Below are 17624 nucleotides of genomic sequence, written 5' to 3'. Positions count from 1 at the left end.
CCACTATTGTTCCCACTAGTGAGTCAGAATGGAAACAGACCATGGTGTTTGCAACCTCCTCCTACAGTCAGTATGCTTTCCCCGGCAGAATTCAATAATCCTCCATAACAGGTGGACTGGGAATGTTTTCTGCTGTGTTGTCACTGCTGTTCCTTTGTCCTGGTTCTCTGGCAGCCCTCTGCCAGTGTTCATCTGCTAAGCACTGGTGAGCATTGTAGCTGGCTTCCTCCTCCTGTCCTTGTCTGAGGAAACACCATCACTGGCAGTTCAGGTTTATTCTCTGTACTTCTTGTTTCATATTCAGTGCAGTCAGTTCTCCTGGGGATGATCTTTCTGATCTCATGTTCTCTGCTTCTTGAATGGAAAAGTGCTCCAGCTTTTCTTCTGCTTTAGGCAGAAGCACTTGCACTGCCTTTGCTTCACTCAAAAAATCTTACATAGCTTTCTCAGCTTCTCCTCCAGAGGTGCAAGTGTAGTGCAGCCAGGAGAGGTTTAGTCTTGCCTGATGTCTTAAATGGATCAAAGATCCCAGTGCTCCCAAAGTCTCTTCTTATGGACAATACAAAGTAACAGGAGCAACAGGCTACTAAGAAATGATCTGAGAAATTAAACATTTGAGATCACTAACAGAACAAAAGAACTGATTGGCCAAAGTCCTTGTGCATCTTTGGGTCTGCAGGACCTGTCTGTGTTGAGTGCAGCTGCCTACAACACTTCTGTGTGTGAAAGACAAACAGCTCAGGTCCAGCAGACAAGCCAATTCCAGTCCTGGATCCCAACAACTTCATGTGAAAAGTTCTTTCAGTTACCTTTAAAAGGCATCAGCATCTTGCAATATTGTTAATAATTTCCTCTTCCAATACTTTTTCCTTTTTCCAATATGAGAAGGCATCAATTACTGACAAGAGAAATGCATTTTGTGGTGCTAGCCCAAGAGTAAGCCATGTGAAATATAGATACAATTTTTAATATCGTTGCTTGTATCCAACAATATTAGAAAGTTTACTCTTTTACAGTAATTTAATTATGTGCAGTAAAAATGTAGTAAAAACTACTAATATTAAAATGTTTGCAGTAAGTATTAATCTGCTTTCAGTGACACCCCAAGAACTCTTAAAAGCATACAGTAAAGGTAAGGGGGAAAGCAGTTTTTGGAGGACTCATGGGATATAAACACCATACTTCTGCTCCCCTTTGTGTAAAATAGGTTTAACAATACATGTACTGTCTAGTTCACATAGTCATATTTTTTCACAATCTTCATGAGTTGATTGGATTCAGCAAAGATGTCGAAGAATAATAAGAACTTTGGAAAGTGACATTATGGTGAGAAATTTTAAATACATAAACAGGTAAAGATGAAGTAGTGATGTTACTGCAGTCCTTAAAAAAAAGAGCAGGAAGGAAAAAGTTTATGAAAGAAAAGGGTTCTCTAATCGATCCAGGAGCTAAAAACTGAAGTTTGACATATCTGGTGGTAGGATGCTATTGTACAGCAGCACAGTAGATTCTTTTTCTCTAGAGAATAAGACCTGGCTTTTTGCTTAAAGGAAATGGTCATGGTCAGTGAGCAGCTTGGGTTTGAGGCAGGACTCAATAGTCTGTGGTTTCTGTAGTGCTGCAGGTCACAGTCATCTGTCCTGCTCAGTCCTTTGGTCTTGAAACCCAGTGTGGTTTAAAGAGTGCCTTACAAGTTTCAGATGAAACTCATGTTAGCTAACTCCAAGGAGCTCAACAGATGGCAGGAAAATGCCATCCCATGTGCTGTGTGCAGCCAGGGGACATCACCCTCACATGGCCACTGTGCAGTGACCACGGCCAGCTTGGCAGTACCACAGTGTCAGAGTCACTGTGCTCCCCATGCTGGGCACTGAGGAGAACAGCAAAGAGCTCCCACAGATCCATTTCTGCCACTCTGCATAATTGGTTCTCACATGTATCTTTGAAAACTGTGTGGGAATTGACTATTGCAGAGGTGCAGCAAAGACAATCCCATCATGGTTAATTATGTAAAACACTTTGCAGTTGAATAGAGCTGTCTAAATGCCAACTTGGGGGGGTTTTTGTGTAATAATCATTATCTTTTACATCCCTAATCAGTAGAGTATAATCACTGATTGGAGGACTAGGGAGAAACGAGGGAATTTTCTGCAAGGGAGGTCTCAGCCCAGGCTTGCTGTTTGCATCCTGTCTCCTAAGGCTCTCAACAAAACCTACAGAAGAGCAACCACGTTGCCATACAGGTCAGTGTTCTTCCTCATGGGAGACATCAGTCACTGGTTAAGCCATGGGCTGTGTCTGTGTGTGGATGGAAAACAGCAGCCTCACCAAAAAAAAAAAAAAGTGCCATGTAAAAAACCAAGACAGTAACAGAAATCGTAATGAGCCCTTGTGCTCTCTGAATTTGCACTCCTTTCTTTGTAAAAGTATTTTTCAGAGCCTGAGCAGTGGTTAAAGCAGTAACTCAGGCACTCTGGCATAATTCTTAATTTCTTCCAAGATTTACTTAGGTAGAGACAATCCCCATCCTGCATTCATTAGGTACTACTGTGTATGGCAGCTTCAGCTGAAAAATAGAGGAAAAAGTTTTTCCAAGGAACCACATTTAGATGGCCTTTGACTTCTGTGGGACTGGCCAGTCACAAATCAGAGGGGAGTTTTGACTGGGATGTGGATGCCCAGTGCATACAGTGAGTGGTGATTGTGAGTGGTGATTGTCCAAGTGTGAAAGGCCTGAGCAGCTTTTGAGGAAAGTTTTCTTTTCCAAAGGCTTTGTGCCTTGAGAAATGGTTTTCCTTTTTTTAACAGAAGCCTACAATTTCCAAGAAACTGGAAACAAGGAAAGAACAGGGCCTGTGTTTTCAGAGGGAGTTGCAGTTTTGGCTGATGCCTGAGCTCTTCAAGTTACTAATAGAGGAGTTGGGTTAAGCTGCAAACCTGCAAAGTGTGTGAGAGGAAAGGCAGTGGACTCATTTTGCAGTCCTGGTAAGCCTCTGGGTCAGGGAGCTGTTTCAAATCAGAACATTCTATTGATTTCTTTTTAATACCTTCAGCTAACCAAACTCTCAGCCTTTCTCAATAGCATTTCAAACCTTAAAAGGATCAGAAACACAAGCAGATGAATTCTGTGTGTCGTGACCGAAGACTACAAAAGCTTACAAAGTGATTTTCAAACATGACTAAAATTCTGATAGTTCAGGAGGTAAGTTGCTCTGAACAGCATTAAACTTCTTACCCACCAGGACTGGTTAAAATCACAGGTGGAGATCATTAGGAAATGAGAAACAGGCATTAATTTTTAAAATGTTGCTTCATCCCCAGCATCTTTGTGATCAATATTTGAGCACTTCTGCTTTTAACTAACCAGGCAGTAATTTGAGAGGCATGCAGAAAACCTATTAGCTTCACTAAAGTGAGCAAATTCAGCTCACTTTTGCTGCTGTGTATTGCCTTTTCATGTTTATTTATACCACTGCAACTGAGAAGAAATTTGACCCATCTCCCTCTTCCCAGTCATTGATTCCATAAGATCAAGCCACACTTTGGAATTACTGCTGAATTAATCCAAACCACCCATTAAACATGATTTTTTAGAACAAAACTATATTATTCACCACTTTTTACAGTGATGGAGGAAAAAGGTGTCTAGAAGGCCCCCTACCCTGTCTCTAGTTCTTTGCCCCATTCACAAAACCAGAAAACAAGACATTGCTAAAAAACTGCACCAAGGATTGAATATCTCTTTATTTTCACAAACTGAGTGTGCAGGAATTTGGCAGAGAAGATAAGGCCTACTTAGCCTTCAGTATTGGGATTACCTGTAAAATATGTTCAAGTGTCCAGTTCCTTATCAGGAGTTGCACTGTTGCACTGAGATATAAACTTTTTTAATAGATTGCTGCCTTTTAAAGTGTTTTAGTCTGGGTACCCCAAAATAAGTGCTGTTACTTTGTAATTGTTTCTAAGAAATGCAAATGTTGAAAGTAGGAACAGAACAGAGCAATGAGGCAACCTTGTGTAATTTTGTCACTTAACTTGTGAAGGGAACAAGAGAGGAGTATAAATGTGGCCAAAAAATGAACATGGTTGTAGCAAGAATCAAGTCTTCAGTGCTTTCATGCCTGGCATTGGCAGAACATCAACTTTTGCCACAGAACTGGCTACAACAAGCTGCTGGTGACAGACATCCCCCTTCATGTGCCCTGAGCTTTCTCCATCTTCCAAGTGTGGGCCTGTCTCCAACTATCCCTGCTTAGAAACCCTGCCAATTTTCAAGAGAACATTGCTCTCAAATCTAAGAGGACTCTCATAAACGTCCTCCATATTCCCCTTTCCTCTAATGGCCCTCATCTCCCTCAATAATTTGGCTGCTTACTGCTCAGCTGCATCAACCTGGGATAGATCAGTTGCTTGTCACACGATCCAAAATCACTCCTGCACTCTCTCTTTTCTGCTTGGACATCCATAGTGAAGCCTCTGAGTTTATTGAGTTCTCAGCTTATCTGCCATTCTGGCTTCTAGTGGAGCCCTTTGCTGAATCTGAGCTGGTGACCCATTCAATCCCATTGCTGCTCCTTTCCTCATCCCTGCATCTTTCACCATGGATCAGTGCCCCTGCTCCCTGGAGATGCCAGTCAGGGACTTGGCCTTCACTGAGCAGTGTTCCCTCACTTAATTCTGCATTCTTAGGTGTCTGTGGTGTCAGAACTCTGCTGTATTCATCACCTCCTCTTGAGCAGGGCTATGGATCACCCACTGCTTAATCCCATTGCTCATCCTTCCTTTGTCTTCCAAAGATATTTCTTCCAGTTGTAGTTACAGACATGATTTCTTCCAGTCCCAAGACCACTGATCCTGTGTAATGTCCTTTATTTATCCCTTGAACTTCTCTTAGCCAATTCTCCTGTTGCTGTATCTGCAGTGCTCGTGTCCAGAGGATCTGTGTGGGCAGGCAGTTTGTGTCCAACTGCAGCTCATCTTTCTAACTGCATCCCTTTCTGTTCTCACCTCGTGGTTTTCCAGGAATTTTTTACTCTTTGGAGTCCCAATCGTAGCTCATGGCCTAGCCACCTCCTGCTTCACAGGCTCCACACAGGAGCAGCTGTCCTCAACCTGTTAGTGAGCACTTGGCCACAAACCCCCGTGCTTCATCTTCATCTCCTTAGTGTGTCAGACTGACACCTTCAGCCATGCATTATTATGGAGAGAAGGAGCCCAGTTCTGATTCATGCAAGCTTGTGTCACTTGTGTTTGGCCAGAACATCACTCAGATGTCTCAGCCCTTACCACTGCACACTCTGCATCGCAGATGAGCCACATTTTTAAGGCTTGCTGTTTACAAGCTGTCACTTCTCACTGTCTATCAAAGAGCTGCCTCCCGACTCTAATGATGACAGCCTGCAAGACCTTCTTCTTGTTAGATTTCCAAATAAACCAGCCTTCCTCAAATGCATGCCATGTATTCCAGCCTGCTCCTACCCACTTTTGGGGCCTGTTACACATGGACCTCCTGCTTTCTGTGCAGGAACATAGAGGAAAAAAAAGAAAGGCATAAACTTTTTTTCTAGTTTCATGTCATTTTGTAGAAAATGAAGCCTGTAAACTTAGAAATCAAACATTTGCAAGTGGAGGATTGAGTCCTGCCACAGACCGAATCAAAATTCAAAGCAGAAACTTGGAGGGATAGATGTTAGTCCAGGAAAGTTTTCTGACTTTTCCTTGACAGAAGAAAAACTCTGCTGTGAGCACTGAAATGTCTCTATCAAGGAATACTTTCTGAGTGCTTGAAGCATCATATGATGCATGAGGCAGCGTGTGACACCTCTGCCCTCTATGGGCTTGGAGTGGCACATTTTGTGTGTGCAGCAAGACCCGAACTCTGCAACTCTACTGCAGCCTGAACTCTACAACTATTACATAACAAAGGAAAACTCTCCCTCAAGCCAGTGCAAACATCAGGATCTCAATTAGGTCTTTGGCCCTGGTGATGCAGATGTCTGCTTGATTATGAGTCTCTCAGAAACAAAATAAGTGGTCTCTATAGGGATGTGAAAAATACTCTTCAGGCTTATATAAAATCACATCTATAAAAATAAGATCTTGGCAAGTAATTTTGAGACTATGTAGGTGGCTGGCATAGCCCTGAAAAAGTGTGAGGTACTGTGAATAGCAGAGAGCAGTTCTGCAGCCCAGTGTTGTCTTGTTTTACTCGTTGGTGCTGAAGTGTCTAAATACCAATGAATTCATATTTTTGCATAGGGGCGACAGATGGTGTATACATCTATATGGTAATGAGTCCTAGCTTATTTCCTATCACAGGAATATACCAGTTCCCAAGGGGAAGATGGCCACAGAGCCATTCCCTGTACCATTGTGTCTTTCTGTACCTTTCATCCCACTACCAAAGTTGAACAGACCTTCTGATTTAGCAGTGTTGTGATCTCTGCACTCACTGTGCTGTTGTAGGCAAACACTTAAGGTACAGCTATTAGAGCAGCATCAGATGATGACATTAAAGAGCTGCACCACAGAGAGAAGAGGAGAAAATATATCTTTTGCTGACTGGCAAAGACTTTCAAAGGTGATGAGTAATTAACAGCTTAGTGAGAAATTCACCTTGTTTACTTCAGTCACAATCCCAGTGTGCTGTAGAGATCCCAGTATCTTCATCCCTTGGGTGCTGTACCTTTATCTTTTTTCCTGACAAGCTGCGAACAACTGTTACAATTCTGGTCCTCAATAACTCAATTTCAGTACTTGTCTGAGGTTGTCCAGTTTCAGTTCCTGCAGTGTCTTCCCACTGCAAATAGGGGCCTTTGCTTCTTGCATCAACATTAGCTGCATACAAAGCCATATTTAAACATAATACAAAAGAGTGGAGAAAAGGCTCTGTTTGGGTAAAGCTGAGGAAGTACTGCATTTCTTTAAAACTTCAAGCCTCTGCTGCTGTAATCAAAATGCACTGAGTGTCAGGCTGCAGGAGGCAAAGTCAGAACAGGCAGAAGTCAGTGATGGATCATGCTTACAGTATCACCTCGGTTCATCTTTTTCCAGTTCAGATGCTGTGGAGTCTCCAACTACACGGACTGGTTCGAAGTGTACAACACAACCCGGGTGCCAGACTCCTGCTGCTTAGAATTCAGTGAGAACTGTGGGCTGCATTCCCCAGGGACCTGGTGGAAAGCGGTGAGTAGCTGTGCAGCACACAGCAGCAGCTGCCTTGCAGCCCGGGTGGAGGGCAGGAAGGCTGCACAGATGATAAGCTGTGCACCTCATCCATCTATCCTAATTTACCTTTCATCAGGTGCTTTCAGAAGGGTCCTGTTGAGTTTTGCCCTTTGACCTCCAATGAAACCCCCTATTAAGTTATTTTTATGAGCTGGTTTCCTTTCAGCAGGCTCTAAGCTGTGGTTTCACACTGCAGCTCTGATCTGCAGCCCACACTAGTGACATCTAGCCAGGAAATGGCAGGAATGTCCTTTTTAGTGTCCCACCTACTGGGGTCAGGTAGCAATAAAGGAAATGGTTGATGCACACACAGGCCCTGGAGCAGCAGCCATAGCTTATCACAACCCAGGCAGTTGTGAGACTGTGAGAGCCTTGAGCACTCTCCTCCCACCAGGAACTCTCATTCAGGGGCTTCCACTGCACAGAAGAGTGGGAGCCATTCTGCTGAGCTGACAGCAGCTTTTTTTTTTTCATTGAGTTTCTGCACTTGCCTGTAATCAAATTCAAAACTCCATGGGATAATTTCCCTACAGTGGCCTCAGCAAGATCTTTCTGGAACAGGTAGCCAGAGCCTAAATATGTCTCTGAAATTAGCTCAGCAATTCTTTGTGCTAATTATAGGTAGTGCAATTACACAGGAGGGGTGTGGAGTAAGGCCACGTGATAAAGTGGAATTATAACTTAAGTTTTGCTGGTTCTAATGGTTTGTGAAGACAATGAATAAAACCTCTCTTGGCCACTTTCTAGTAAGATTTCATATGCATGGATTGGTACTCGCATCAAACACAGCTTCCTTATCCTTCTAGAGTAGCTCCAGGTAATTTTTTTTAATTTAAGGACTGAAAAGTTCTTCTATTTTATTGAGAGTAGCAAGAAAAAAATCAGTGCAGGTTAACCCTTTAGCTCCTGATGGGCATTAATGGTTCTTCTTTTATACATATGTTAAGCCCCTAACTGAAGGCTGAACAATTCTTGGCCGTGAACATTTACAAGACAGAGGGCACTGCTTTTGCACAAGGTTGTCTTACAGACATTATTATTTAAAGAAACTGGACCAGTAAAACAGGGCTACAGCTAATGCAGGATTTAAAGCAGGAAGAAAATAATGGAGGAGTGCCCATAGTGTGGTTTGAAATGGTGGGAAATGGTATGAAATGGGCCCATGTGCAGCAGGAGCAGCTACTGAGCCACTTGCACTGGGACTGTTGGGTTTCATGTGTCTGTATGCATTATAAGAAGTGTCTATTTCCCTGAAACGTGGAGAAAATGAAAGCCTCATTGTAAGGTTCTAACTGCTTCTGGTTGGGTTTTAGAGGGCAAAGAGGACCCAAAGCCAGTGTTTGTTTGTTTGTTTGTTTGTTGTAGTTGAACCCCAGCTGGCTACTAAGCCCAACACAGCTGCCTGCACACTTTGCCACCAGTGGGATCAAGGGGAGAAGTGGAAAATTAAAGTGAGAAAAGAATTGGTTGAGATAGAGACAGTTCAATAGGGAATCCAAAATCCATGCTCTGTGTAACTCTTGCTCAATGAAAACAGAAATATCTTCAGATTATCAACCTTGTGTTCAGGACAAATCCAAAACACAGCCCCATACCCACCACTGTGAAGAGAATTAACTCTACCCCAGCCTAAACCAGCACAGTATTTTTAGTTACTGGCTGAATTTATATGGAGCATTGCTCATGCAGCATTTTGGAGGTGCACTCTTTTGTGTCACTGGGATTAGAACTCCATGTTGAAGATTCAACCCAAAAATACATTGTAGTTGCTCCAGCACTGAAATGATAATCCAGGCTACCTAGCAGCTGGGTCACATCCATTTTTGTCTCTGGCTGTATATTCCCAGGAGAGTAGAGCTGTATTTATGGCTAATATGATATTCTTGGTTTGTTTTTTTTTTTTTTAGCCTTGCTATGAAACTGTGAAAATATGGCTCCAGGAAAACTTACTGGCAGTGGGAATCTTTGGATTGTGCACAGCTATGGTGCAGGTACAGTTTAATATCAATTTTCAAATCCTAACTAATTGTAAATAACCAAGTAACCATAGATTCAGATATATACTCTGCCCAAGCAGGTTTTAATGATTTTGCATGATGGTAGAGGAAAATTCTGCAAGATTTAAGTACTTTATGTATAACTTTAGTTAAAATACTGCATACAAGGCACAGAACTAGGAATACTGCACAGTGTTTTATGATGCACTGCAAAGAGCTGGCACTTTATCAAGTGGTTTATCTAAGACTGAAACTGGATGTGTGAGGGGAGACTAGACTCCAGACACCTAGTCAGGGTAGGATGAACTGGCTTTAGGGTGCTTGTATTTGTCCAGTTATTCTCCTGAGAGGACTTAGGCTAAATATTCAACTTCAACATAGTCTAGGGGTAGCTTAAGTCTTCAACCTCATCTATCAGGCCCAGGGTAAATTACAAATCAGGATGTGGTGCTCAGTTAGTCAACCCTGCCAATAAACCTATGCTCCCTTGCTATTAATGGCAGGGAAACTCAGCGAGTACAACTGGCATAGACCTGCCTCAGATTTTTGAGTTGCAGTTCTTTCCACTGTGACTTTGGTCAGAGAAGAATCTGTTGGCCACCACTTTGTCTCTTACTTGCCTGTGCCTTTAACCCTGCCTGCTGTGGTTGTGCCAGTCTAAGCACCAGGGGCACAGCCTGAGCATGCACAGGTGAAAGTTGTGCTGGAGCTCAGGCTGGTTCAAAGTCCCTTTTCTAAATTCAGTGAAGGTCTAGCTTTATTTTCCAGCTCCCCCTCTCTCACACTCCACATGCAAGCACAAAGGATGGCATTGCTAAGCTAATTAACACCTTGTAACTGCAGATTAAGCCACGGTTGTTTGGTTGGGGTTGGTTGTTGGGTTTTTTTTTAATTTTGCCTGGTATGCCACTAGCAGCAGCAAGAGACAGCCTGGGATCAGTATTCTACTCACAGTCCCAGTAATGACAGATTAGGCAGAATGGCACATATCTTACTCTCTCATATGTCATGTATTGGCTGCAACTTATTAATGCAAATGCCTGACGCCTCACAGGCCCAAATTCAGGAGAGTTTTGGGGTTTGTTCCAGTGTAGTAAGCAAATATGCTTAGAGAAAAAAGCACAAGATCATATGGCAGACAGACAGTTTATGACTGTTGTTAATATATTACCATAATTAAAAAAAACAAACCAGCTTTTGAGCATCCATTCAGCATTTAGGGTGTCTTTAAAGGACCCCCAGCAGCCCATGGTCAGAGTCCTTCTCATAAATACCCTAAACATAATAAAGTTCTAACACAATACTATTCTTTCTGACAGAAAGACATTGCCAGTTGGCATGGAAGGAAACACTTCAGACCATTTAAAAATGCAAATTCATATTCCTAATAAATGCTGTGCAGTGCAGGGAAAACACCTCAGAACACAACAGATTTTTAGTCTGCCTTCTAGCTGCCTGGTGTGATTGAATCTACCTGATGACAAAAGTTTCTGTGCATTGTCACCTAAAATGAGCTGGGCTCCCTCTCTTGCTGCTGTTTCAGTTTTGTTCTTGCCCATAGCATGTGACAGTTTTTCATGTTAAGTATCTTACAGAATCATACAGTGACATAATTTGAAGGACAACAGAAGACTCTTCCTCAGTTGTGCATGCTTCAAATTATAAACCAAGTTCAGCCACCACTGCTTTGTGTTACATAGTTGTCCCCAAAGGTGTTCCTTTGCCAGGAAGCAGAAGGCAGAGTTCAGGGATATTTCCAAAAGGCCAGTGCTTGCTATAAACAGTACACCAAAACCTAAGAATCTGATTTCACTGTGGAAGAGTGAATTATTAAGATTAACAACTGTGAAAGATTAACAACTTTATAACCACTTTTTTCTTCATAAATATAATTGTGTGTGTGTGTGTGTATTCATATATTCTTTCAAAGTACTCATTAACAGGAGCCATTACTCATGTAAAGACTAAATTTGAAGTGGTCAAATTAAGTGCTTAAAATAGAATTCATACCCTAACGTTTTCTACCTGGCAGACCTTAATTTCAGTGACAACTCTTACAGTGGTGTTGCTAAGGAAAGGTAACAAGCACTTAGTACATTCATATAAGTACTCAGCTGGAAGGAAAATAAGACTCTCTGCCTCATCCCCTTTTGATGAAATAATCTACCAGAGGCAGCACAATAGGTCAGTGCTTGGCTGGGAGAAGAACCCCCACCTGCCTGCTGCTTCTCTGAATGGGCTGAGTAGAAAAACACATGCATTGTTGATGAGGCATTGATGGCCATGATTAATGCATGTTCAGTCTCCAGTGATTCCCCCACAGGGACCTGTGCACACATTCACTTGGAAAAGTAAAGTAAAGTAAACCACAGCATCCTTAGGGCCAGGCATTAACCCAATGTCTTTCAAAACAGTTACAGGGATACCTAAAGAATACCTACACAGCTGGGGATTGCTACTATAGAGTATTTTCAAGCAAAAGGCATCCAAATTTTTTTCAGTATTCCTCTTCTCAGTATCTGGTGGCTGCTCTTGATGGAAAAATCAACACTCCCCTGCTCTCACTGTTCATTCTGTAAGACAGCAATACAGGTAAAGACAAAAGGCAGACAGACTCTAGGAACAGAGCAAGGACATGAACAGGCAGGAAAAGCAGTATGTGACATGTCCTCCTGTGGGGGAAAAAACTAATGTCATGCTCTTCTCTTTTTTTCTTGTTGTTTCAATAAATAGGGATTTTTTACTCACTGAAAAACAATTGTTTGTTGTTTCTTTTCTCTTAGATTCTCGGACTCACCTTTGCAATGACCATGTATTGTCAGGTAGTCAAGGCAGACACCTACTGTGCATAGATACCATTCCCAATCTTTCTGCTTCTCCTCCAAAGGACACAGGAGAAATCTCCTTCATGCTCATTCATCTGACCTTTTTCCCCCCCTTTGTACTATAAACTGTGTATAATGCAATCTTTCTGAAGATTTTGTGAATCACCCCACTTTACTGAAGGAGGAAGAAAAGAAAAAGTCAGTACTTGAACTGGCACAGGTAAGAAGCAGCCTTGTCTTTAAGCAGAGGAAAACCAGAAAAGCAATGGTTCCTTTTCCCTGGCCTGTGGCAAGGCAAGAGAGGCTGCTTACGAGGGGCTGACTGCAAATCCATTTAGAAAAAGATGGCACTGAGGCAACCTCTGCAAAAGCTGCCAGGCTGCCTTCCCACATTTCCCAGTGTGGAAGCGAGGACGTAGAGAATAAACGTTCTTCAGCAAGAAGGCACAGAGTAGCTAGCACTGAATGCAATTGTAATTTTACTACAGTTTGCACACAGCTAAAATGTCAAGATCAAGCAGCCCTGCCTCCAAGTATCTCAAGATGATTTTGTAGCCAGGAGAGGATCATCTTCAGAAATACATTGTTTTAAAGGAGCATTTTTAATCTCACGCGCCGCAAAGTCAGGCTTTTAATTGGAATCTGTACAGCGAGATCCTGGCTGTTAATGGAAAACAATATTGGACATTGCCTCACTTCCTCATTGCCAGTGGCATATAGATGGTTGACTGTGTATGTTATATATATTACATTCATAAACACATACTTTTCTGAAAGGAGGTGAAAATACCCAGCATCTAACCTCAGAAAGAGGAAACCTTTCTATCCTATTTTACATTCCAACTGAAAAAAACAAGTTTTATTTCTTGTACAAGGCACTATCACTTATACCTCTGAGAAACAAGTAATTACTTTCAGCTGTATCTTCATTTCAGTAAACAACTTGTGAGTGGGCTCTCTCTGTCAGTCTACTATGGTTTTATTTTTTTATCATCTCTGCTTCAAGTAAGTCTGCCAAAAAATATCACTCATTTCCACGCTTGAAGATGTGTACAAAGCTGTCAGCTGTTCCTTCCCTGAATGTCGCCATTTCATTAATTTACTTTGGGATAATATCATCTGCAGGTATGATAGAGTTTGCCTTGCTGAGGAAAAATCTTCCACACATTGCTCATTTTTCTGAGAGTTATGAAGACTTCAGATGCTTTTATGCTTAGGGGTTTTTTTTTCCTCCCAGATGCACGCTGACAACAGCCAAGACACTGTCTTGTCTGACAGTCTCTGTAAGAACTGGAGTCACTTCTCAGTGCTCTTTTTCAGATGCATTTTCCTTTACCTAGCTGCTGGCTAGAATATAATCCACACTTTCTGGAATATCATGGATTCACAGAGATATATAGAAATCAAAACCATAACTTTCTTTAACCAGGGAACAGCCACTCATTAATAACTGAAGTAATTGATGTAGTACCCTCCTATGCACATCTTCTGGTGATGAGGTTAAAAATCAGATGTGTCCTATTGTTCAAACAACTAATTCCCTGCCAGCAAACAGCTCCAGGTAGTGCATGTGTGCCAGGGAAAGGACAAAGCAGGGAACAGGCAAACAGAGCCATGCAGATGCTGCTCCCTTCAGCCAGCACTTGAGGAGCTCTCAGCCGCTGTCACTTAGAGCAGAGAGCTGGCCATGGAGCTGTGTTATCCCAGGAAGCTGAGTGCAGCCATTCCTGCAGGCTGGCAGCATGAATCAAGCTCATAGAGAAAGTTACCCTGCTTACAACAGCAGGTCTCAGCTCAGTGACATTTTGCATGCTTTGATTTAAAGGCAATTTCCAGCACAAAGCTGGACTTGCCAGCCCACAGCCTATTGAACAATCTCCTTTACACCCATAACAGACTCTTTTCTGGACCTGCATTGTTTGACAGATTGACTCTCACTTGTTAGATTTGGGGGTTTTTTTGTCTCTTTGCTGATTTCCTGCAGACATCTCACTCTCAGGCATGAGCTACTCCGTATTTTCTGGGAAATTGCTTAGGACAGTCTGGTGTTTAAAAGAGCAATTATCTTCCAAAATTTTACCCCTGTGGGGCATGTAGCTGTGCAGGCTAAGGTAAAAGCAATGTATTACTTGTGTGCATTTTATGTGGCTTCCCAATCACTATCACAGCAACCTCCCCACCACTAAAGGATGTTCCTGTCATGCAAACAAGTCCAGACAAACCCAAGCTGAGCAAGTAGCCCACACACAGGGGCCCTGTCCTCCAAGCCCACTCATGGTGTTGCAGTCACCAGAGTCTCCATGCTCTCTGCTTCTTGAGCCCAGGCTGACCTGCAGACTGTCCTGCTCTGCAAAAGGTGGTGTGAGTTTGTTCCTTCCCTCCCTCCACTCCGTTCTTTTCTTAATCTGCACAGACACAATTCCAGGTTAGCTGTACCTTGAGTTCTTGCCTTGGTTTATAGTCTGTACACAGGGGTGCTTCTGCTGACAACTCCGAGTTTCTACCCCTGAAAAGCTGCATGACAGAGTGATGAATACATTCATAAAACATTGATTTTTTTTGAGACAGATAAAAGGTAGACAAGTCTATTTGTAGTGATCCCTGCCATTAAAAATTAACACAGAGACAGCAGGCTGATGGTGTTCAGTTGATGGGAACAAACCATCGTGCAGAACTCCCACAGAGAGCAACTCTCATCAATTTGCTTGATGGTGATGTGGGGAAAAGGGAGATCACAAACTCTTCTCCTGAGTCTCACAGTAATATGTGCTGAGCTCTTAGAGAACACTTCAGGACTTCAGCTAAAGCTTCAGTGGAAACAAAATATGAGAAGCAGACTGGAGACAAGTCTAATCATTTTCCACAGTTTAGGTGTCTTTACAAGATAAACTGCTTTGGTTTTCAAAAACAAGTACCTAAAGAGTGTATAAGCAACATTCACTTTGTAAATCCCAGTCACTGCAACAAAAACATACAGTTAGGGGAGAAAAGAAAACAAAAGGAAAACCACAAACAAACCAAAAAGCTCCAAACAGACAAATAAACACAAAAAAACCCCTATCACATATTGCTGCAAAAAATTCTTTTTTAAATACTATCCTTCCACTACCAACTGAGATGCTCCTGCAAGTTGTTAATAATTTGAACTGGTCTGTTTTGTATATTTGGTGTTACTAACTCTCTCCACACAGACCAAGCAGCTGTTACAGTGCTTACAGCATTACCAGCACAATCTGATTTCATTTCTGAACACACTGCACATAACAAGCCTCAGACTTACCATATTTTCTTAAGAGCACTGCATCCTTTCTGTGCTGACAAGGTGAGAATATTTTGTGATGTGTAACAGCAACAATATTTTTAAAAAAACAAACAAAAAGCCAAAAAAAAAGACAGTTCAATTTTACACATAAAACTTCACATTAAACTGGTTGATTATATATAAGTAAGCTGTAGTACATAATATCCATTTGAAAGGCTGCTGATATTGAATGCAGGCAGAGCAACAGAGAAGTCATTCCAATTGCTTCTATTAGTGTCTTGTCACTTTTAGTAAAGCCTTTTATATTATTGTGGCTTCTTATCTTTAAACATGAAGGAGGACTCAATACATTTAATTTAAAGACAGAACCAAAGGCAATAAAGGAGCACTCTTAATTTATTCTCATGGCTGTTTCTGCTTAATAACAAGATATGAAGGCACAGGGCATATGGCTGAACCTACTGAATTCAGCAGCATCAGGATTTAGCTTTTTAGATTCAGTCCAATATACTTTTAGCTGTTCATCTTCACAATTATTAGAAAAAAAACCAAACAAACAAACCCAACCCAAAACCATATCTTTAATAGAATATGGTTTATTTTCCTGTACTGTCGCTAGCAGCTAAATCTTATTACTTGTACAGCATAATTACTTAGCTCCTCATCACACAGTGCACAATCACTGAAATTCACTTCAGTTCCTGTTCTATGAATAGTTCTTTGGTCTCCACCCTCAAATCAAACAAACTCCTAAAGGTTTATTTTTTGATCAATAATTAGCATTTAAATGCATCATTGTAGGATTTATAAAATGGAGAGGAAGGAACTGCACAGAAGCTGTAAAAATCCTCTGTCTTGCATCAGCAATAGGGCTGCCAAGGGAATCCACCCAAACCCTCACAAATATGACCTGGTCACACTGAGCACACGTGGCTGGGCTGCCTCTTACACCTTCCCAGGGCAGGACAGCAGGCTGGCACCGTGGACAAAGTCCCAACCTTTCATTTACCCCTTGGCTTCGGTGTTGTGCTATAAATGTGGCACCAAAGGTAAGCAACAGAAACAAGCAGTTGATTGTGGCATTTATTTTAAACCCAGACTCTTTATTTAACTCTAATTTATCTGCAAGAATTTGCTAAGTGTAAATGATCTGCAAAGATACTGAGTTTGACAGTTAGAAAACACACTGGGACTTGCCCTGGGAAATCTTGTTTGGATTCCATTGTGAATTCTCCTCCCTTGTCACTGGTATCTTACCCACAGTGGGCAGGTCTCCTCTGTTCTTTGGGTTTGGTTGCTGCAATTACAATGGTACCTTTTTGTGCATTCATATAAAGAACAAAATTTAAAATATACATCTTATTTTTAAAACGTTATTAAATATTCTTTAAAGTTTACAACATAATGTCTTTTGTATTCTTTATAAGCAACTGCACTACAAGCTAAACAGTGATTCTATACAGACCCAAAGATGTGTGTGTGTGCAAGTGCACACACACACACACACTGTATGCAATTTAACAAAACCCTAAAGTGTTCTACTCCTTTGTCATTTCTCATTACCTTTGATTTTACCTATCTTTCCTTACCAATTCGTTTTTATTATTATTTAAGTGGCTTACCTGTTCCCAGGTAACTTTACACACCTCTTTCCTCTTAAGAGCAGACAACCTGAAATTATGTGGTAGTCAATAACAATTCAGAAACTACTGGGAGATCAAGTTTAGTGTTAAAAAATACTCAGACCCAAACCAAATTATTTTGTGTTCACAACTTGTCTGTTACTGATAGCTTTGAAATAAAAGAACTTCTCTTTTTCTGTGGTAGTTGCTTACATTCAGAAATTACATAGAAAAACTTGAAAAATTAGCACCAGAATGTTTTTAAATGGAACAACTAGGAACTTGTACTGTGTCAGATCAGAAGAATGTCTGGTTAGCCAGGTATGTTAGCTGCAGTCATGTCTAACACTGCCTTTTTTTGTACAATTTGTTGTACCCTACAGGTCAAACAGCTTCACAAGTGAAATTGTCTCTAAACTAAACTGTGCATTCTGAACAACAACACAGGTGTACTGTTGAAATTGTAATGGGAGGAGTAGAGACCCAGAGGTTTCAGAGGTTGTTGCAGGAAGCATCATAAGGGATAACCCACACCTTTGGTGCAAGTTTCTTACAGCTCCCTTAGTTCAGGAGAGATATTTACATTACTTGAATCATCTTCATCCCATTGAGTGCACCACTAGATGGTCTCATCAGCCACATCTATCTTTAATCCCTTTCTGTCTTTGTGAAACTTTAGTCCTGCAGTATA

General features: G+C 41.6%; 1 protein-coding gene across 10 annotated transcripts in view; it reads left to right on the top strand.

Annotated features, from left to right (window-relative positions):
• The window catches only part of TSPAN4 (tetraspanin 4), a 416360-nt gene extending 403350 nt beyond the window's left edge, over window positions 1-13010 (top strand). For all 10 annotated transcript variants that reach the window (XM_088166703.1, XM_088166706.1, XM_088166705.1 and 7 more), the window contains 3 exons: window positions 7054-7185; window positions 9135-9218; window positions 12008-13010. In XM_088166703.1, the coding sequence (XP_088022829.1) occupies window positions 7054-7185; window positions 9135-9218; window positions 12008-12076 (285 nt within the window). In that variant the 3' untranslated portion in view covers window positions 12077-13010. The remainder of the gene's footprint in view (window positions 1-7053; window positions 7186-9134; window positions 9219-12007) is intronic.
• The last annotated feature ends 4614 nt before the right edge of the window (window positions 13011-17624 follow it).

This window comes from Sturnus vulgaris, chromosome 6, assembly GCF_052056855.1.
Source record: "Sturnus vulgaris isolate bStuVul1 chromosome 6, bStuVul1.hap1, whole genome shotgun sequence".
Taxonomy (NCBI): Eukaryota; Metazoa; Chordata; class Aves; order Passeriformes; family Sturnidae; genus Sturnus; species Sturnus vulgaris.
The sequence above is the reverse complement of the archived record's forward strand: the minus strand, read 5'-3'. Positions and strand labels throughout refer to the sequence as shown.